General features: G+C 42.9%; 1 protein-coding gene across 2 annotated transcripts in view; it reads left to right on the top strand.

The window, feature by feature from the left end:
* NAB1 (NGFI-A binding protein 1) overlaps positions 1-15401 on the top strand; it is a 37163-nt gene extending 21762 nt beyond the window's left edge. The window contains exons 5-8 of one of the 2 annotated variants that reach the window (XM_080933432.1): positions 6585-6674; positions 8528-8690; positions 11047-11163; positions 13714-15401. In XM_080933432.1, coding sequence (XP_080789558.1) covers positions 6585-6674; positions 8528-8690; positions 11047-11163; positions 13714-13802 — 459 coding nt within the window. In that variant the 3' untranslated portion in view covers positions 13803-15401. The remainder of the gene's footprint in view (positions 1-6584; positions 6675-8527; positions 8691-11046; positions 11164-13713) is intronic. The other variant, XM_080933431.1, reaches the window with a different exon arrangement.
* Positions 15402-22968: the final 7567 nt, after the last annotated feature.

Here is a 22968-nt window from a genome sequence, read left to right on the forward strand (position 1 = left end):
GCCATGTCCAAGGGCGGTCTGATCTTTTCCCGTGGCTGAAGGCCTATCTCCCAGATCCACATTGTAAGGGTTGGGTGCCATGAATCTCAAGTACTGACTTTTTCTTCCCTGAGACAATGTTGTTTTCCTTTAACGGCTGTAACAAGATTTTTTAAAAAGCATCCACACAGACTATATAAAAATATGTATCTTTTGTTCTTCAATGATATACCACCTTACAAGGTATGTTAGATATTAAATTATGTAGAGGTTTTGAATATCATTTCTTCAATTTCTGAAGAAAATAAGACCCTCACAGAGACCCTGCTTGGGTGAGCACGTGGAAGTGGATAGGTCTGGGGAAAGCCCCACTCCAACCCCTGTGGGACAGTGAGTCAGGCTTGGTAACACTTCTGCAGAGTTAACAGCTGCAGAAAACCCACCTCTAGCTAAACCAAGAACGTACTGTGTATTTTAATTCTTATCTTTTACTAGGAGCCTAGTAAAAATTGTAGCTGTGGGACAGTCGTGACAATAATGATTTTGTAAATCATGCTATTATGCGATACCCTCACTAGACACTTGTCACAAGCCTTCTTGTGTATGCCTTACGATGTCCCTTCCACAGGCAGGAAGACCCAGTGTTGCCATGTTGCTATCCAATGGCAAAACCAGAGTTTCCAGCCCATGTCTTACATCTGAGCTCCAAATGGTATCATTCTGGGTGCTAATGAGCGTTCACAAAACACCTCACCTGCACAGAGCAGTTCTGTCGGACTCAGAACCTTCTTTCCGCCCTGTGGCTATGAAGGAGAAGGGGTGTGCAGGACCGACGGTCTCTTGTGGAGGCAGTGTGGTTACTATTTTCCAATCTAAGGATAACTGCCTTTGAGTGGTAAAGTGGTAACTATAAAATATATAGTATGAAAGCGAGCTTCCTGTTTAGGGTGAGTATAAAGAAAACATTGGATAGATATCCACAGAAGTTAGTGTGATCATTTGTACGCTCCTGTGACAGGGTCAGACTGCTTGACTCCCCATCATGAGCATCAAAAGTTGAGAGCTGGAATTCCCGGCTCTCTTGTTCTTGCTTAAAGGTTTAAAATACTGGTTAAACGGAGAGTCCACTGGTAACCTTTGGTTTAAGAACAAACTCATTTTCTCCAGTAACGGCAGCATTGTAAGGAGCTTCCCAGAGAAGAGACTGCTGAAGGCCACTGACTGTGGATAGACAGTGTGCTGTGTCTTTTTCTTCTTAGTTTCTTCATCTGCCAGAACTGCTAGGAAAGGGACAGACATGAGGTGACAGCTCTGTCCCTGTGGAGTAGAGTTTGGACATGGCTGGATGGAACAAATGAATTCGTTAAGAGACCAGAAAGTCCAAGAACTGGGTTTGAACAAGAAAGAGGAAACATCTGCCAACCGGCTGCTCTGGGGCAGTGGGGAGCGGGAGGCAGGTCAGAATATCCACCTACACGGTGACTAAGCTCGTGAAAGAAAAGCTGGTGGAGTCCGAAGTAGGCTCTTCTCTCTGGATGAGAAAAGCAGAAACAGTACAATCTTCTATTCATACAGAAAGCGTGAATAGAGAAAGGGGAAAAGCACACGTGGGGTTAAGAACATCTGCCTCCACGCATCACTCCAAGACAACTGGGCAGCAACTTTAGAACAGCTTTCTGGTGCTTGGTGGGAAAGAGAGGAGACCAAGGGGTGAGAGTAATTAGGTCACAAACAGCCTCCAGACGTGTATCTTATTTCCTCATTGTTGAGAGCCAGAGTTTCACCACCAAGGGAATGCGGTGATTAATGGTAGCATCCATCAGTGTGACAAGGAGATAAATTGTTCATAGCATGGTACAGCTGGTGCCTAGAAAAAAGCCTACAGAGACGCAAAGTAAGCCTCGTGCCAAGCACAGTAACGACCAAGCCATTCCTCTGCCAATGTACAGTATCTTGGAGGCGTCCTCCCTGTTATTGCTCTGTTGGATAAGCCAGACACCCTGTTTCTTGTTATAAACAGTGAAGCAGTAACGTCCCATTTTCCAGCAAGCTTTCATGTCCAGTTTGAAGTCCCTCCCCAGCTCCACAGCATTCTCGTGGCTGAACAGAGCTGACCACGGAGGCACTCATGACAAGATTTGCCATCTGCATAGTTCATTTAATACCCACAAGTCTCCCCTGGGCCGGCAAAGCCCGTGATGCAGTCTCCACGGACAAACTGGGAATGCTGTAAACAATTCGGTTCACTTGCTGAGACCACAACACATCTGGTTCAACACAGGAAGACTTGCTATCCCTGGACTCCTTCATAAGCCTCTTCAAATAGTATTTAAGATATTAGAGCACCTGGGGCTCCCCCGTCAGCAGCTCCACCCACAACATACTGTTGAATCGATGGCCACTGTAAGTCTCCAGCCTGACTTCACTCTTTCGTCTAAAGTCTCTACACTGTTTTTATGGTTTAGGTACAGGGAAGTCATGGCAGACCTGTCTTAGTCAGAGTTTCTATTCCTGCACAAACATTGTGACCAAGAAGCAAGTTGGGGAGGAAAGAGTTTATTCAGTTTACACTTCCACATTGCTGTTCATCACCAGAGGAAGTCAGGACTGGAACCCAAGCAGGTCAGGAAGCAGGAGCTGATGCAGAGGCCATGGAGGGATGTTTCTTATTGGCTTGCTTCCCCTGGCTTGCTCAGCCTGCTTTCTTATAGAACCCAGGTCTACCAGCCCTGGGATGGCACCACCCACAGTGGGCTGTGCCCTCCCCCCTTGATCACTAGTTGAGAAAATGCCTTACAGCTGGATCTCATGGAAGCATTTCTTCAACTGAGGCTCCTTTCTCTGTGATAACTCCAGCTTGTGTCAAGTTGACACAAAACCAGCCAGTACAAGCCCTTAGAAAAAGATGTCTTCCTGCATCAATCCATTTTCTATTTCCCCTTGTAAAGTGTCCCTGTAACCTTTATTGTAGTGAGTATCCCCAACAAAGCTCTAGGCTGCTGTTCTCCATCTTCCCCAGATTAGGTGTCCTGTGTAGCCTTTCTAAAATCTGGCCTGGCAGTCCTCTCTGAGAGCATTAATGGCTTCTCTTTACCATTTAAATAAAGGGAATATTTACTTTGTTTAAGATTTAGATTTAGCATTTCGGACAAGGCCCCACAGAATCTGGCCCTGCCAGTCTAGCTTCTCTGGACTCCTCCTTAAGGTACCCCTTACTGTAACTCTGATAAACCTTGTGTACAGCCCATTAGTTTTGTCCTCAGGCCTTTATCTAAACTGCTCTCTTTGTCTGAAGAATTTCTTTCCTTTCAGCTTCATAGTCTCTCCCTTCCCCTCCCTGTCCCTATCTCCCCCCCCCTTTTCCCCTCCCACTCTCCTTCCCAGTGTTCCGGGGGTCTCTGTGGATTACTTTTCAGGGCGCAGCACCATGCCTTTCCTAGCTGCTGCTGTATCCCCAAGAGCATCCAGATTCTCACTGTGCTTTTCAGCAGAACATCCCCTACCAGTATACCCAGCATTTTCTGGTTGGCTGGTTAGAGTTTTAAGTACATAGCCCCTCACTCATCCTTGGAGAGCTGTATTATCTCTAAAACATGTTTTTCCCTCTGTATAACAAAGGAATGGGTAAATCACCTATGCTGGGATGTTTTATGTTAATTAAACCTGGTGGCTTTGGGGCTGAACATTCTACATGGGAGACGTATTTTTTGTGGGTGATTCATATGCACCAAGCACTGAAGTTAAGTATTTTCTTTGGATGCTTTTGTTTCCCTAAAAATGATTGTATAAATTAGCCTCGTGACTGCTATAGTGGCCTCTTACAGATGTGACAGTACTTACCCAGGGACAGAAATGGTATGTTCCACATCCCAGCATAAGCAACAGGACTACACTTCAAACCCAGCACAAATTACAAAGTTGTAGTCAGTTTTGGTGAAAAATAGCTAATTATTCATAGTCAAGTCTCAGAAGTATCACATTAGGGCTGTATGCATTGAGCTTAGGCTTGGAGCTGATATTTGTAGCTGTTGGACAGAGAAATGAGCATCGTTTGTGAGGTTAAGTAGAAGATGCCTTTGAAATAGGAACCAGTACAGTCTGGGCTTCTGAAAGCCAGCAGGCTGCTGCTGGGGTGTCTTCTATGCTGATCCAAGTCTGCTCGTCTGCGAGTGAAGGAAGGTTGGCTCTAGTGGAGGCTGGAGTTTAGGAGTCAGGAAGCTCTCAGAAGAAAACTGGAATAACCAAGAGGATGGTATCCTTGCATGCTCCTACATAAAGTTGACTCTAGGTCACCTACTGTCTATACTTCACAGTCTATGCATTCCTATGCAGTGGTGTAGGAGCTAGAAAGGCAAGCATCTTCAGGACCCAGAGTGCAGTTGGACATCTTCGTACCCAACACAAAGCTGCCTCACAGTGTCAGAGTCATTTTACTGCCAACCATGTTGTTTCAAACAGCAGATACTCAGCTCATTGTGGTTGTGGTGCCTTTAATCCCAGCCCTCAGGATCCAAGGCAGAAGGGTTGGGAGTTCAGGACCAACCTGAGCTACAACCTGGACCAGCCTGGGCTATAAGATGAGAGCATCTCAAAACTGTAAAATTTATCATTAAAAGGGGATAATTAGATGTTATTTAGGAAATTGATTCAGTAGATTGAATATTTGAAAGCTTGGCATGTAAAGACCAAAATGGGAGACTGTTTCAAGCAAGTATTTTATATCTCTAATGAAATAAAGCACTTTATTATATCACCACATTTTTTCTACTAGGTTACTGTAATAGTCTTTTTGTTTTGTTTTTTAATTGACAACCTTGTGTTGAAAGCATGTCGAGTACCCTACAAAGGGAAAGCCGCACTGGTAATGAGGTTTCTGTACAGAGACCCTTGTGACCTTCTTCCAGGCTTCCTTACCGAAGCCATCATGGTTGCCTGTAGCTGTATATGTAGCAGCCTTTTATCTGACAGCAAACCGGCAGTTAAGAAGGAACTGAAAATTAATGGTGGGTAGGCTCCCCTAGATGCACATGAAGTGAGCTGATATGTCTGACCGGTTGCTCAGGCATAGAATGGCCCCCACACATCTTGTGTTCCATGGGTATCGCATGTTACTGTTCTCACTACGCAGCTGTCACATGCTAAAGCCACGGTCTCGTCATCTCTTCCCAGTCGGTCCTCTCAGCAGCTCAGAAAGACTCGTCTTTCCCCTCCCCCTGAGGCTAGCTTGGGAGGACAGGTATTGTGGGTCATTGTAGGCCCATCCTGACAGTGGGGACTCATGGGCAGGCAGTCCTGGAAATTCAAGTTGGGTGACAGTATGGCTATTCACTGAATTTCTAAATCAAACTCCCTTCTGGACTTTAGAGCAGTACAAACTGTGGCATTAGATAAGCGTATACAACTGTCATATATAAACCAGAGGGGTAATACACAAGCTTATGTATTGATTTGGTAAACTATTTGGAAGTGTGGCATGTAAAGACCATAATGGGAGACTGTAATATATTAATATTTGTATGTCAAAACAAAGATAATTAAAAAAATATTTAAAAAAACCCAGCAGTTCCCAGTCCCCCAGGGAAAGTCACACTGGATGACGCACATAAATCATCCACGTGAGGCCTTTAGCCACTGGTTCTTAGCCTGTGGGTCAGGAGCCCTTTGGGAGTCACACATCAGATATCCTGCATGTCACATACTTTCTAGGATTTGTAACTGTAGCAGAATTACAGTTGTGAAGTATCAACAATATAACTGTGTGGTTGGGGGTCACCACATCATGAGGAGCTGCCCTAAAGGGTGGCAGCGTCAGGAAGGTTGAGGACCACTGCAACAACGTTAGAAGACAGCAAAGGTGGATTCCCGGTGGAAGGTTCATTCTGCCTCTTGATGGGTTTTGTACTGGATAGTCAAAACTATAGAAAAATGTGCTTTTCACGAAAATGCTTCTCATAAAACCGGAAGCATGAGATGGCTCTGGTGTGCGAGCAGGTCAGCATGGGAGGGGCTGAGCTTGAGAGCAGGTTGCACTGGTGAACAGGTGAGATCTGGGAGCGGGTGAGTGTGGAGCAGGTGAACTGGTGAGCAGGTGGGGGTGGAGCAGGTGAACTGGGAGCGGGTGAGTGTGGAGCAGGTGAACTGGTGAGCAGGTGGGGGTGGAGCTGGTGAACTGGTGAGCAGGTGAGTGTGGAGCAGGTGAACTGGTGAGCAGGTGGGGGTAGAGCAGGTGAACTGGTGAGCAGGTGAACTGGTGAGCAGGTGAACTGGTGAGCAGGTGGGGGTGGAGCAGGTGAACTGGTGAACAGGTGAGATCTGGGAGTGGGTGAGTGTGGAGCAGGTGAGTGTGGAGCGGGTGAACTGGTGAGCAGGTGGGGGTGGAGTAGGTGAACTGGTGAGCAGGTGGGGGTGGAGCAGGTGAACTGGAGAGCAGGTGGGGTGGGGTGAGTGTGTGGTGGGTTCCAATTGCCACTCTTGGTGGCTTAACAGATTGAAATGCAGTATTCGACATTAAGGTCCCAGCTTATTTACCACTCAGGGCAGAGTGTTGTTTTTGCTTTGTGTGGGAACAAAGTCTGAATATCCAGGCCTTATGATCTGCCTCACAGGATGGATTTCCGGACTTCCAGGAATCTGTACCCACACTGTTTCAGCAGGCCCGAGCCAAGAGCGAAGAGCTTGCAGGTCTCGGCTCCCAGGTAACGCACCCACCCACGGTGACCGTCCCTGGACTCGCTGCAGGTTGGGGTAGATGGGTGCTTCAGCTAGCTTCCTCCTGAGGCTTGTGAGGACTGAGTTTGTTTCTGGTGTTGTCCTCGGCTGTATCCGTGAGACTGCAGGAACATCTTGGTTTCATTTGGTTCATGAACAAAATCTGTTAAGATGTTACTTATTCTCTGTAGTTCTGTAGAAGTGACAGGTTCTTTGAGAATCACGGGAAACAGCCATTTTGGTACAACTCTTAGGTAAAATAGCACAAGATCTCAATAACATTGTCAACATTGCAACTCTTACCCTACTTAAAGCATTACTAAAGAATTGTTAAATTAGTGTGGGGCTTTGGGTGCACACGGGTGCAGGTATGAGCACACACATGTGTACCTGTTTATAGAGGCCAGACAAAAGCCTGGGTGTCAGTCCTCAGCATCCACCCACCTTGATTTTTTTAAGACAGGGCTCTCATTGACCTTGTTCTTGTTTGTTCTGCTAGCTGGGTGCAGAGCCCCAGGGACCCACCTGCATCTGCCTCCCCACTGCTGGAGGAGCGCCTCCCCTCTTGGCTCAGCTCTCCCTGTGGGTGCTGGGGTTTGGACTTGGTTTCCCAGGCTCATGCAGTCAGTACTGTGTGCTGCAGTAGCCTTCCTCCTATCACCAAATCTTAGTAAAATTTTAACTATTGTATGTGCTCAGAAGTGTCCATTTCCAAAGTCCGTGTGTGAATGTCCCTTTGAGACAGAACTATAGACCTGTTTGCAAGCCCGTTCAGTATTGCCTAACCCTGCTACTGGAGAAAAGATAAGGAAGGCTGTGTTTCCCTCCTGGGATGGCTGAGATATCCTCAGTTAACTGGTTGAAATGAAGCTGTTGTTGTTACCTTTGATCTGGTTTGTGTTTAGAAAAGTTAAGGCCATTTCTCCTATTTTTAAATCCATTGTGTGTTCCATCTATTGGTTTTTTAACTTGTGAATCATGGCCTTTGTAACCAATTTTATAGTTGGTTACATTCTTATAGTACTTTTATATAACATGGTAATGAATCATATCTGCATCTTGACTATTATTTCACTGGCAAATGTCATAGGTACAGTGCTTTGAATATCACATGTAAGTAATTTAGAGCAGAACATAGAGAAGGAACTTCTGAAACACACACAGAGGTGACTTCATATGTCACACACAGCAAGCAGCCTTGTGCTTTAAACATGTCTGTCTATGCTTGCTTGGGAAATGCTCCTTCACTCTAGGACAGAGGCAGAGTCCCTGCTGGCAGGGATGCCTCTCTGCATAATTTGCATTGTTTAATTTTGGTGGGAGGTGTGTTTGTCTTGTTCTTCTAGACAAGCATTTTACACCTTTTCTCCTCCAAGCAGGCTGTCATCATAGCAGAATCTGGGTAGCGCCAAATCCTAAAATAAAATGGCAGGATTTCACCCTGTGCTCAAAGCAGTTGACAGCAGATGTTGCGGGTGCTCTGGGCTCTTTTTCCTTCTTCTTCTTCTTCTTTATTTTTTATTATTTTTTTTTTTTTAGAAAGAAGGGAAATCCTTTAAAGGACTCAGTACCTTGGGAAACAAAGTGAAGGTTATATTGGCTTTGAGTTTACATAGAACCCTCTCTATAGGACTGAAAAAAAAAATCCCTTTGAACAAACCAGGTACCTTACACGACACAAACATTTATTCTTAGATATGGGACAATCATACCACAGGAAGTCTTAGCTTGTTTTAATAAATACTAAATGCATTTGCTGGTGTTTCAGATTGGCAGCTCTAGGCCATTAGGAAATGTAGAATGCTGTAGTTACGGCTTTTGTTTTTGCTTTACTTACCAGCAGGCTGAAAAGGGGATGGCGAAACAGATGGAGCTCCTGTGTGCCCAGGCCGGCTACGAGAGGCTGCAGCAGGAGCGGAGACTCACAGCTGGGCTCTACAGGCAGAGCTCTGGAGAGCAGAGCCCTGACGGTGGCCTGCCTTCGGACGGTTCCGATGGACAAGGTGTGTCTGTAGCACTGGCCTTCAGAGCCTCGTGCCTTTCAAAGAGAAATGGGGAAAAGGGACGAGGCTTGAAGCTTGATGCTTTGAAGGGATTCCATCTGTGAAAATCCATTTTCACTAGTCTCCTTTCAAAGGAAAGTATTCATGGTGCATCCTGTGTATTCTAATTTTTAAAAACTCTTAAATTTTATTATTCCTCTGTTGTAGCCCGCACATGTGTCTTATAGAGGCTTGGTCAGGACAGGGATGTGCGTGTCAGCCCATTTTCCCAGACACAGACAAAGAAACAGATTCCATTAAAGGTGCCTCTTTGCTGAGAACACCATTTCCTTGTGGCCCTGGGATTGAACCTAGAACCTTCCACTGAGGCACACATTCACCTTTTCAAAAACGATCTGACCATCTTCCTTTAAATTTCAAAAATGAATTTGTCTAAAACGTATATTTGTTTCCCAACACAAGACTGTGTGAAAGCTGAGTCATGAGTTTTTACTACTCAGAAGATTCTTTGGCTTTTCTCATGTCTTCAGCATGAAGACATCCCAAGTCATTGTCATCCACCCATCGAAACGACTGTCTGCAGTGTTTTCCATGTGCCCGGCTTGCCTTCATGCTGAACACATCCTTGCTTATGTACAGCTTAGGTTCAAGTACAGAGAAATGGCATGCAAACCTGTGAATCAGCCCCACAGATTCAGTATCAGGAAATACCGAAGGGAAATAGCTCCATAACGTCTTACGTACTATTTACTTTCAAGCAAGTGCTTAGTATTGTTAATAACTTCTTCTAAGTAAGAGTCCATCTTTTAAAAAAATTATTTAAGTTCATACAGAGTGAACGTTTTGATGTGTCATTTTATGCAGTACCACCCTCCCTCCAACAGCCCCTTTCTTGTAACACGTACTATCTCACCCTTTCTCCCTTCACCCGCCCCTAAGATCCCTATCATCCCTTCTCTGGTTTCATGCATGCACGCATATAGGTTCAACATACAGAAGTAACTGTGGAGTGTGTCTCTCAGTTTGGCTTACTTCACTTACTGTAAAATCTGATTCCATTCCATCTGCTCCTGCGTGGCCATTCCACTTTTCTCTGGCTGAAGAAAACTCCCCTGCGCACCAGTACCTCATGTCCCTTTCCTGTTCTTCCCCTAGTGGACTTCTGGGCTGATGATACTTTAGCTGTTGAAGAGTGCAGCGGTCAGCAGACGTTTGCATAGGGTTTCCAGAACAGGGCAGGCATGTATGCAGGCGTGGTAGAGCTGGGCTGCATGGGGGTGGTTTTTAGGTTTTCTGTGACCCCTCCCCCCATATTGGTTTTCAGCATTTACTGTCACCAGCAGTTAGCAGGAATCACTTGCCCAGTGTTAGACACTCCAGCTGGATCGAGGCAGAACTTTTAATTCGAATTTACATGACAGCTGACGATATTGAGCCATTTTCCAGATAGTCAGGGAGCATGTATGTTTTTTCCTCACAGAATTTCCTTTCATTTCCTTAGTTCAGTTATTAATTGGGAGGTTAGAGGGTTTTGTGACTGATTTCTGTACTCCTTTATATGCTATGAATGTTAATACCATCTGACATGTACTGGCATAGTTGATTTTTTTCCCCATCAAAATGAGAAAACCTCCTTAGTAAGCATTCTCTAGCAATGAAATGAAATGTCACCTTTGATCACAACACCAGAGTAAAACAAAGATTTCCTTTCTAACACTCGACAGAAATGTTTTAGTTGCGGTCTTCTTTAGCTTCTCTGACCCTTCTTAGTGGCTAAGAATTAACTTATAAGCAAAGACAATTATGAACGATTTGATGATGATCAAGTCATGACACCAGGGTAACTTGCTGTGGGGTAGTAAACTTGCTGTGGCAGATAAAATAATGTACAAAGCATTTTACAGTATTTGTACTAATTATTTTTTCATGGATTATGTTTAAGAAAAACTGTAATTGGCCCAAAGTATGTCTGCCTCTCTATTGTTAAATGTGTGGTTAGTTAATGGCATGCCTTAGTATATGGTTATTAGGGAAAATCTCTTACAGAGAGCTGTATTAACTCAGTATTAGAGAGCTTCTAGAAATGTCCATCTCTTGTTTGGTTCATCTTACCTCTTTAGTATATGCCCCAAGAGTTTGTATATACCATTAATGACGTGCCATTTTCCTCCTGAGTTTTTATCTTAAATGTTGTCTCCTGCCTATTATAAATGTTGCAGAGCCTCTTTACTCTTCTAAATTCTCAGTAAGTTGTGTTCTGGCAACATTTATCTACAAAATTAAACAGAAACTAAACAACAAAAGCCACAGGAACTGTTTAAACTGTTACTTTGCTTTCTTTCTTTCCTTTCATTAGGAGAAAGACCTTTGAATCTCCGCATCCCCAGTGTGCAGAACAGACAGCCCCATCATTTTGTGGTGGATGGGGAGCTGAGTAGGCTTTACTCCAGTGAGGCGAAGTCCCACCCATCAGGTGAGAATGCAGTCTTCGGCCAGAGAAAACCCGAACAGCATTCCCTCAGCTCTGTTCACCCACTGCTGGCCCTATTGAACCCTGCTGCTGGTCAGTTTCCCTTGGGAATTACAGACTGCCACAATGTTACATAGCCTCTTTGAGAATTGTAATGTAAGGGATGACAGGAAGAGTTGTAAAGGTTAAGACAGTTTGGCTAGCCATGGATTTCTACCTGTAGTTTAAGCTGAATGGTAATGCTAAATTGGACGGGCTTTCCTTTCCTGACAGTGCATCTGTCCTCGTGCTGAGAGAGCCTTGAGTACCAGGACCTGACTTTTTGTGCAGATAGATGCATTTTAGGGTAAGGTTGATGGGTGGGTGAAGTGCTAAACACATTTGTGTACTCAAGTAAAACGAATCAGACAGCGTTAGATAGTGGACACCAGCGCCAGTGAGGAGAGGCTGGTATCATTCAGTCTTTGAAGAAAAGAGAAACTTCAGGGATTGCTTGGTCAGTCACTGGTTTTATAGATGGGGAAGCTGAGATCGGACAGTTCACTGGGTTTGTGTGTTAAGTCGGGAGGAACCTGTCTTTACAGCTGATGGTCAATTGAGGATCTACTGGGAAGTTTATCCAGAGAGTCTGTGTCTTTCTGTTCATGCTTCTAGGAGCAGATGCTGAAAAGACTGAATAATGTTCTCTACCTTGACCACTTGGCCACTGTTTCACACTGTCTGCCAAAGAAGTTGAGGATGGATTTACCCTAAAATGATAGCAAATTGGTGTCATAACTTAAGCAACATGAAAAGGCAGCCTCTTCTTTAGAGTTCTTACAAACAAACTCACGTGGTCTGTACAAACCCAGATTGCCTTGAAGACCTTATATAAAAGAAGTCGTGCAATCACATTGGTCATAATTACCTCACTCTGGAGACATACTTGGTATTACTGCTACACAGATGTTTAGTTAATCTGTGATTTCACATAGAACAGAACAAAGTAATTCCTACAGAAGAGTTTTGGCTTTTTTTATGATTTCATTTTAGTTAGTTAGTTTTTTTTTTTTTGGAGAGAGTTTTACACAATATATTTTGATCATATTTCTCTCCTCCCACAGTCTTCCCCACATGCCCCCCACCTCTTTACTCACCCAACTTCTTTTTTAAAGAAGGATAGGGCTGTAGAGGTGGCTCAGCTGTTAAGAGCACTGACTGCTCTTCCAGAGGTTAGCCTCCAGGACACGGGCCTGCCCTGGACACTGGTGGATAAGTTCACCTGGTGGATAAGTTCACAGTGCCAGTCCCTTGAGAAATACTTTCTTTAAATATATGAGTAGAAATAACATAGTTTCCATGCAGCCAGAGCCTGGTTACTTGATCAAGAAATCCCTGCTTCTCACAGATGTACAGTGGATACCTCACAAGGTTTTTGTAATCAAGAGTATGAGTTGTATGACTGGTGAGAATTAAAGTATTGTGGCTCTGTTCTTACTCCTAAGTGCAATTTAAATTCCCTTTTTGTATAAAGAGAACACCTCCATATATTGTACCACCTACATTCAAGCTAGGAGCATTGGTTCGTTCCCTTTCTACAGCCCTTTCAAGGTGTGTGTGTGTGTGTGTGTGTGTGTGTGTATTTTTGCACGTGTGTATAGTGTTTGTTGTGTGTTGTAATGTCCATGTTTTCATGTATGTAAAATACATGTAAAATGCATATATTGTTGAAATAACAATTCATAAAACTCCATGGAACCATTATTTATGAATGTAACCTTTATTCCCACTTATCCCAATTCTGAATGCCATGCTAAAGGAACTTTTGGAAATTGTTTTATATTTAAAATTGAAAATGTATTTCTGCCCCACTTTAGTGATAAATATTTTAGCTATTAACATTTGTGTGACCAGTTTGATTCTAAATACTTAATGCAGTAAACTAAGCATTTTTGGAGAGGTCTGTCAGGAGGCTGGAGAGATGACTCTGTAGTTAAGAGCACTGACTCCTTTCCCAGAAGACCTGGGTTCAGTTCCCAGCACCCACATGGCAGCTCACCACTGCAGGGCTCCAATGCCTTCATTCAGGAAAAGAACAATGCACGTAACATAAACACAGAAAGGTCTGTCGGTTCAGGTTGTGTACATCTTGTGCCCTTGTGGCTCATCCTGTTCTGAGTCAACATTCTCCCCACTTTCTAGGTAGGGACACAAAGCTCAGACATGTGACCTACCCCAATTAGTTTATACTGAGCAGATGGTGTGGCCTAAGTAAAACTGTGGGTCTTGTTCTGTTTTCATTTGTCTGTCGGTCTGGTTTTTGTTTGTTTTCCATGAAATGGGCTCTTGCTGTGTGGCCCTGACTGGCTGGATACTCTGCACAGAGCCCAGGTTGACCCGTCCCTGAGTCCATGTTCAACCAGAACCCATGTTTTCAACAATAAATTAAATTCTATCTGTAATGTCATAGTTATGAATAGTTAATGTTTGCTAGGAAGTTTGGGATTTAATAACTTGAGTTTTGTAGTCCACTGATTTCAAATTCCAAACTCTTTCTGGTTTTGTTTTGTGCAGAGAACCTTGGGATTTTAAAAGACTATCCTCATTCTGCATTCACCTTGGAAAAGAAAGTTATTAAAACAGAGCCTGAAGACTCAAGATAGCTGAGAATCTCCTACTGTTCTCTGGAAGTGGCACCAGATTCGAGGATAATGGTCCATCATAGATGAAGCCTTAATAACCAGTGTTGCCTCATTCAGCTCACAGACCATAGCCAAAGCATAAGAACTCACACAGTAGTCTGTGGACACCAGGACGAAGCAGCAACCACAGAAGAGGGCGTCAAGGTAGCATTGCAGCGTAACAGACACTGAGCAGTTCCCTTCCTGTGTACGTTGCTTGTGTGGAAAGGCTCAATATCTTAGGCATTCTCTATTTAAGAATGTACAATGTGTCTGTAATTTATAGAAGCAAATGTAGGTGTTGATACCTTGTAGTCTAATAGATGTGGATGCGATTCATTTTACTTGAAATTGTGTTGTCTACTTTAAGTGTATTTACCATAAATGTTACTCGTCAGCATTTAGAACTTTTGCAGTCATAGAAAGAAAGCCTGGGCAATGTAGTTATTGACAAGGTGACTGGAGAAAGATGAAAGATAAATATTAAGTTTACACCAAGGAGAAGACTGTGTGCTTAATACTTGATAACATTGATTTTGATCAATAGGAAATACGTAGTTGTCACTAAATAATGTCACTTTCATTGGTTTAATCAATGCACAAATTAAAAATTGGAGTAACATTCCCAAGATGAGGTAGGCTGTACTTATGACAGCTGCTCAAGATGTAACAAAGGTTGGACAGAGGACTTGAAATAAATGGGTTAATGTGTCAAAACCTTGACTTAAACATTGATATTTCAGAATATGTTAAACAAATTAAGGCATAGTAAGTTAACCCTGAATGTGAGAAAGACGATGATGTGGGTAAATAGGCATGGAGTGTGTGTCTTGTTTTTAGTTCTTTTTTAGATCAGGCTGTCATGGATGTGACTTCCCAATTTGTTATCCTGAAACCTGTTGGTCAGATGTTAGGTGGGGTGTCTGCTCCTTAAGCTCTAAACACTTTCACATAGGTAATCACTTCTCAATTCGATCTGTAGAAGAGTTTGCAGTAGAAACACCAGTAAACATCTCTTCTACCATTACAAGGCTTTTTCTTCTCTGTTTTTATCCGCCCATAGCAATCTTTCCCACTGAAGAAGTCTCTTAGGGACCCAGTGCCTCTGTTGCTACTGTGAGGTTGAATATTGTGGTCTCACTGTCCACTGTGTGTAGAGCTAGTGCAATGCCGTTTAAATAGAATGTTCAGTTTGAATATTAGCCACAGCACTGGATAGCACCCCTGTACTTTCATGAACTGTTTCCTATGTTCCATAATCTATTTTGAAAAATTTTGTCCTTTTTTTTTAAAAAAAGCAAAAACTATGTCTTACAGTTCAAGTTTGTAGATTTTAACATGTGAGTTTTAAAAGATGCAGTAGTCTTCCAGCCGATATTTGTCTCTTCTGGACCCAGAACCTGCATTTTTAAATCTAGAAATAAGTCTCCTTAAGGAGCATACTTTCCTGACTTCCAAGCTTAGAGATAAAGAAGAAGAGCGAGTGTACATACGTGCACACACACACATACACACACACACACAAATTTTCAGTAGAATACAGTTTTTATCTTGTGAACACTAATGTATTAAACTTGCTATACATTAAAGCAAATATATATTTTTATTTGAATGGTATATATAAATCAGATGTTATAACTAGTGTTTTTTTTTTCATTTTGTTTAAGATATTTCTACTGAACAAGGTCAATTGTTTACCTCAGTATTACAGCCAATATAACCCAAGGGACCATTTCTCCCTAAGCCTGTGTTATTCTTTGTTGTGTGAATTCTGCATTTTTGTGATTCTTAAAACTGTTGAAGAGATGAGTTCACTTGCTTCCTGTGGCAATAAAGGATCTCTGCCTCACAAACCCTTGCTTAGAGTGCCTTACACAGCACACAACGTTCATCACACTGCACCCCTTACATCAGGGGACAGGCTGAGCTCTGTCTTTTTCCTTTCTGTGATACTGAGAGTTGAACCCAAAGGTCCCAGCACTGATCGATAGTCCCAGCACTCAGGTTACTTTTTTATTCTGAGACAACTTGCCCCAGTTGTCCTTGACCTCACTCTGTAGGTCACACAGGTGGTGGTCACCTGGGGAGGCCTTTCCTAGCATGTGGTCCATACATTTGACTTTTGAAATGGCAGAGTATCTCTGGCACAGCTCGAATTTGTTGCTTTGATGCTGCTCCAAGTCTTCAAAAGGAAGCCAACCAGACTGTGGACCCAGTGAGAGCAGGAGCCCGTGTCTGTCTCTTGTAGATGAAAGAAAATACCACAGCAAATACTCAGTGAAAGCCCTTTTCTGACCCAGCTGTGCAGAGGTTGGTTCTGGGAATCTAAGCCCATGTACTTGTGTTATCTCTGGGCATTCTCATGAGTGCCATTCACCAGTGGGCTTCAAGTTAACAAAGGATGACTCAGTGTCCTGACACCATTATTGAAAACATACATCAGTCTCAAAAACCTTGATAACTGTTTCCATAGTGACCGTGCAAGACAAACGATCCTGACACCTAAGTGATCAGAAGATGACATTGTGTTAATGTTTTCATTTCTGAATGTGTGATGGCTGTCTTAGTCAGGGTTTCTATTCCTGCACAAAGCTTCATGACCAAGAAGCTGTTTATCACCAAAGGAAGTCAGGACTGGAACTCAAGCAGGTCAGGAAGCAGGAGCTGATGCAGAGGCCATGGAGGGACGTTACTTACTGACTTTCTTCCCCTGGCTTGCTCAGCCTGCTTTCTTATAGAACCCAGGTCTACCAGCCCAGGGATGGCACCACCCACAATGGGCTGGACCAGGGATGGCTCCACCCCTAATGGGCTGGGCCCTTCCTCCTTGATCACTAGTTGAGAAAATGCCTTACAGCTGAATCTCATGGAGGCATTTCCTCACCTGAAGCTCCTTTCTCTGTGATAACTCCAGCTTGTGTCAAGTTGACACAAAACCAGCCAGTATAATGGCTAAATCTTCAGATCATCCCTGGATTCTGCTTTGACTGACTTATGAAAATGAAGAAAACAATCACTTATTTCTTGTGCATAAAATATGACTCAGAATTTAAGTTTTTAATCATTTTAAGTTTGTTTTATGTTCTACTTACATATATTTTCTATTTTTACCATAGCTTTAGAAAGAATCATAATTAATAGCTGGTTTTGTTATAAATTTGATAAAATTTCTGCCCTTTTTCATATTGTCACATCTGGTAGGCCACACAGTTCTTGAGCGTTACAATAATATTCTTTTGAATTCTGGTCTTCCAGCAGTGCCCAAGTCTTTGGTCATAATTCTAAGTCTGTTCTTCTGACAGCTCCACTATGTCCAGGTCTCACTTGTAAGACAAAAGGGATCATTTCTGCCAGTTCATCCTGAATCAAAAGTTTAATATTTTTATAGTGATTCGATGTGACCTTTAGAACAGAAACATTTAAAATAACTCACCAAACACTAGTCTTTTTTTTTTAGCATTCACCATTAGCTTTCTCTTTTTACTCCTATTTTTAAAATATTTAATTAATTAAAAAATTTTTGAAGTAGTTAATTGGGCCCGTGTAACAATGCCCACTTTTAATCAGTCCTTGAAGGTTGAGGTGGGGCTACTGTGAGTTTGAGTTTGGCCCACACAGGAAGACTCAGTTGCAAAAGGAAAAACACTAATTGGTAAATAAAAATTGTTCACATTCAAGTGTATATCATGGATTATCTACCTGTTTGAAATGTTTATTGTGTGTGTATGATGTGTGTAGCACATATGCTGTGGCACATGTGGGACAGAGGACAGCTTGGTGAAGCTGGCTTAGCATTGAAACGAGCTGCTAGGCTCATGAGCCAATTCGACAGCTCTGATTGTTTAATTTCTGCACACAGCTCAGCCTAGGACAACCTCAGTGGGAAAGTGGATCCTGGCTGTGCTTGACTGGTCTTCTACCATGCTTCAGTTTGCTTACCTTTGCTAAACTCCCAGTAGAGTGTATTAAATTCTACTCCACATCACAAGACGTTATATGTTGTTAGAAACTGACCAAGACCTGAATCCTACTTTACACTCCAGAATTTGAATTCATTGTTTATGGTCCTAGAGTTGAACCCAGAGCCTCATGCATGCAAGATGAACACTGCCCCTAAGCTATATTCTCAGTCCCTACTTCTCAAATATTTATAATTGCTCTCTATTTAAGTTTCTTATTCTGCCTTCTCCAAAGAATCAATTTTTTTCCCCACAACTTCCAAGAAATGGCATGGTGTATGCTGCCATCAAAATCCAATGCCTTCAACATTGATTGACAATGGAAATGCACCAACAAAGGCTAAAAAGTAGCCAGGAGTCTCTTCTCTGTTAGCCAAGGAGGGTCAAATTTCAAGTTTCCTAGCAGTCCAAACAATTTGTTAATCAACTCCATAAGTATTGCTGTGGTGAGAACCCATGACATAAATTAGACTGTGCTTCATATTTACACATTCTGAAACCTTGTGAGTCATCTTTGTATTAAAAGTTTACACCTCATCAATGTAGGTTTCAAGTGCCATGTTTAGCACCCACACATAGCCCTAGGCAAGGAAAGCCCTTCTCTTAGAACTGCTGCAGACACCTATCTTGGCAGGTCACTTGGGCTTAAGCACATAGGAAGCTGCAGAAGCAGGGTGTGTGTAGGTGGAGTCCTGCCAGTAACTGGCTCGGCATAAGCATTTGGTAGTTTTCTGAGGGTGAGTGCTATCGTCATCCGTCACCTGTGGTCTAGCACTGAACCCCTGCTGGTCCTTCTCACACACAGGCTCTGCTGAATTTCACCACTTGAGTTTTATCTCCCTCTGACATGCCTGCTTCCTACTCTCAGGTCCTGACTCAGACTGAGTGATTTCCCATCCACAACTAATGCTGACAAGGCTATCCCTGCCCTTTCAGACATCTTCTGAAATGTGTCTGTGTTCACTGTATGAATTCACCTTACATATACCAGCCAACACAGGTTCTTTGGTTTTTCTGACAAGGCACAGTGTGTTTGATGAGATTGGGTCACCGAAGCTACTGCTGATACTTAAAGTTCTTTGGGTGGTCAGTAGCCAGTGGCAGTTTCCAGTTAAAATTAATACTGAGGGTGAGCACCGAATTTTCAAAGAACACCTTCGATATTGCAAGGTTTAAAATGGGAAGAAGGGTCTCCTTTGCCAAGACTAAGCTTGTGCATGGAAGTTGGTTTACATGGGAAAATGTCACTTTTTTCTTTGGGCCCTTATTAAAAGACAAGACTGGTTCTGTTTCATGAGGCATGTGACCTAGAACAGATATTAGTCTTCTTAAACTGATAGGAACGTCAACAGTGGGATATCACAAATCCACTGTTTCCTGGCACAGAGACAATAGCCTTTAATTAGACTTTTAATCGCTATAATCAGCAGGTATTTATCATCTCGGCTATGCGGATGAGAAGACACATCCTTAAGGTGTTAGTAATGGTTTCTATACACCTGGGCCAATCCGTGTGTCTGATATCTCTTAAACCCAAGGACACATGACACAAACATGGAACAGTAAACACAACTTATAGATTAGGCTTAAATATTCACATATGGCGAAACCACCAGACATGCACAGGAACGATCACATTGATAGCAGTGTGAGCCAGTGCCAAGGCTCCAGCAGAGAGAGGCTCTCCGAAAGAAACCAACACATCAAAGGCCAGGATTGAAGCCCGAAGCAAAATGAAACAACTGCTTGCGACTAGCATGTTGGAACCACCATGCTAGGGTGTGGAACAGGCACAGGCAGGTGCTGTTCCAACTGAGGTAGAAAGTCTCTAAAGATTAGAGGCCAGCAGCAAGGAGGATGCTGACTGAATCCAATCTCTAGAAACTCTACAGAGACTTATTTTAGAAACAATTAGAAGCATCTTGAGGAAGGAAGTGAAGCTTCAAGAAGATGAGAAATATCCTAAAATAAACTGGATCCTTGATCGTTCCGAAGAGGTCCACAGGGCTTTAGTGGGCCTGTGGCTGTGGTAAGAAGTGTGAGGCCTGCTGTTGGAGCTGTCCAACCTCAGCTCAAACTGAACGCATGGAGAAGATGAGGCTATGCAAGTGTGGACAGCTCCCTCAGACATTTGTTATGTCATCTGCCCAGAAACATCCAGGCACAGGGTTAGGAAGTGAAGGCATCAAAGGTTTTCAACTGTTCCCACCTCCACAGATACCTCTCTTTAGAAGCCACTTTATAGGTTAAATGCCCAGTTTGTGGTAGTAATTACCCATGGTTATGAACCAAGGAAATATAGAGGCTTTCCAAAGGAAATTTAAGAAAGGAAACTTTGATACTCAGTATTTTGTTTGGGACAGTTCTGGGGTTGTTAGTGTATGTGCGGAGAGCTAACATGCAGCTGTCAAACAACGGAGTAGGCTGGGAACAGTGGAAAGGGTTAGACAGACAGTATACGATCCGTGGGGATATATAGTCTTGATCTGAGTATGACTCCAGAACCCACATTAAAAGTCTGGTGTGGTGCCCCATGGATGTAGTCTACTTCGTGGTCAAGGAGAGGTCTTCCCCCTACACTCTCCCCCAAAAGAATGGAACACTACAGGATGTTGTCTTTTGGCCTTCATACATATGCATAATACACACACACACACACACACACACACACACACACACACACACACACACACCCTCAGAGGTGTGTTTTGTATGTATTATATATGGAGTGCAAAGAAAGATAGTATTCAAAAAGAAAAAAGACAGATACATACCTGTATTTCAGACTGGATCATTTAAATCTCATTTGCATATGTAAATTTTAATGGTGGAATTGCTAATTTTATTGTCTGGAACTCTGTTTCTCTTTCTCCACAGTGAGGAATTTCTATAAACTCATTTATTTATTTAGAGTTTGCAAGGTTAACTTTATCATTACAGTTGTGACTTAAATAACCCAATTTATAAGCCAGTCAATCTGGTACTGTTATCCTCATTTTATAAAAGCAAGGACTACCAAGATATTCCACAACCCTTTAATACTGAGAGGAGGAATTAATTTTCATGCTGTGTGTTGGTTCTTTTCTGATTATTTTTTGTAATAAGGAAGAAAACTACAGACTGTTTAAAAGTGTACATCCCCAACCCCTCCAGCCCCTCAATGCCAGCCTGTGCATAGTGAGTTGTCTCTGCGGCAGAGAGGAAACAGTGAACATATCGATGGATAAAGACAACTCCAAGCCCAAATAGAAATGTCTTACTGGTTGCTTACATTGAGGCCGTTTTTTTTTTTTTTTTTTTTAAGACAAAAATATAATATTTTGGGGGAGGTGGTTTTGGTTTTTATTTTGTTTTGTTTAAAAAAAAAAGAAAAGAAACTGAAAGCTATGCTAGGTGTGGTGGTGCACCATTAGTCCCAGACCTTGGGAAACAGAGGTAGGTGGATCTCTGCAGGATCAAGGCCAGACTGTTCTAGGACAGCCAGAGAGGTAGATAGTAGGATCCTCTCTCAAAAACAAAAACCAAAAAATCCAAAAAAAAAAAAAAAAAAACCCAAAACAAAAACAAAACAAAACAAAAAAAAACAAAAATAACCCCCCCCCCCAAAATAAAGCAGAAACCTCAAAGATTCATTCCTTAAGTAGAAAAAAGAAACCATCCATGCTTTTTCAGACACATCCAATGAGGAGAGAAGGCGTGATTCTTGGACCAGAAACATTTACGATGGGATACAGTGAGCATCAGGAAAAGTGCTGGGGTTAGACAAGAATTACAAACAATAACCCGTGCACAGGCCCATTCTTTGCATTGATTCAAGGACCTAATCCTGGAAAATGGGCAACACTGGAGGCCATCTCAGCCATCTTCCTCAGCAGTGGAAGTAATGAGCTCGGGACACGCTGACTCACTGGTTATAGCATAGAGCTCTTTGGGGTTGTTAGAGACAAACGCCCAGATCTTACCCATGTGAGCATCAGCAGGTGAAGCCTGGACATCTAAGGAGAAGCTGAGCACTGAGAAGCTGGCTGTGGATAAACTAGCTCACAATGGGGTAGAAAGACAACACCAAAGGCACTAAGTAGCCAGAGAGATGAGTGGACAGTTAAGGAGAGAGCAGGAAGAAGCCACAGGACTCAGGTCGCCAGTAATGTCAGTAAGGATCAAGGAGGATGAAATGACTTAAGGACATCAACATAAAAATTTGCAAAGTAGTGTGAAACAGAATAGCAACTAAGGCAGGAAAGGGTGTGTTTGACTTACGGTTCCAGGTTACACTTTATGTTTGAGGGAAAGTCATGGTGAGAACTCAGGCAGTTAAGTCACACCACATCTATAGTCAGGAGCAGAGAAAAACCAAAAGCACCCATGCTGCCTGTTTGCTACATCCTGCTCTCCCACTCTCTTGCTCTCTCTCTTGCTCTCTCTCATTCTCTCTCGCTCTCTCTCGCTCTCTCTCTCCCTCCCGCACCACCTCCCTTTCCCCCTTTCCCCCTATCTCTCTCATCTACATTCTCCTCATATCCCTCCTGCCAAGGGAATGGAGCTACCCACAGTGGGCTGGGTGTTCATATATTAATTGACAACTGAGACAGTTCCCCCACAAACATGCTTAGCATCCAGTCTAATAGACAATTAATCAACTGACTCCATAGGTGATTCTAAGCTGTGCAAATGGATATAATTTAACTAACCACTGGACATGGATAGTTCATCTGACCTTGCAGAGGACCCAGGTTCATTTTCCAGAATCCACAAGGTGACTCACAATCTTCTGTAGCTCCAATCCCACCCAGGGGACCTGTCAGCCCTCTTCCAGATTCCATGGACACCAAAGTTGCATGTGGCACACATATATGCATGAAGGCAGAACACTCACAACATTAAAAAAGCCCCCCAAAAACAAAACATAAAACCAATAACATAAACCATTCTACATCTCCTCCTGATTCCACTCTCAGGCTTGTCATTTAGAACTACCCAACACATACATATACACTATGACTACCCAACACATACATATACACTATGACTACCCAACACATACATATACACTATGACTACCCAACACATACATATACACTATGACTACCCAACACATACATATACACTATGACTACCCAACACATACATATACACTATGACTACCCAACACATACATATGCACTATGACTACCCAACACATACATATG

The sequence above is a fragment of the Micromys minutus genome (assembly GCF_963924665.1).
Source record: "Micromys minutus genome assembly, chromosome: 19".
NCBI classification, from domain to species: domain Eukaryota; kingdom Metazoa; phylum Chordata; class Mammalia; order Rodentia; family Muridae; genus Micromys; species Micromys minutus.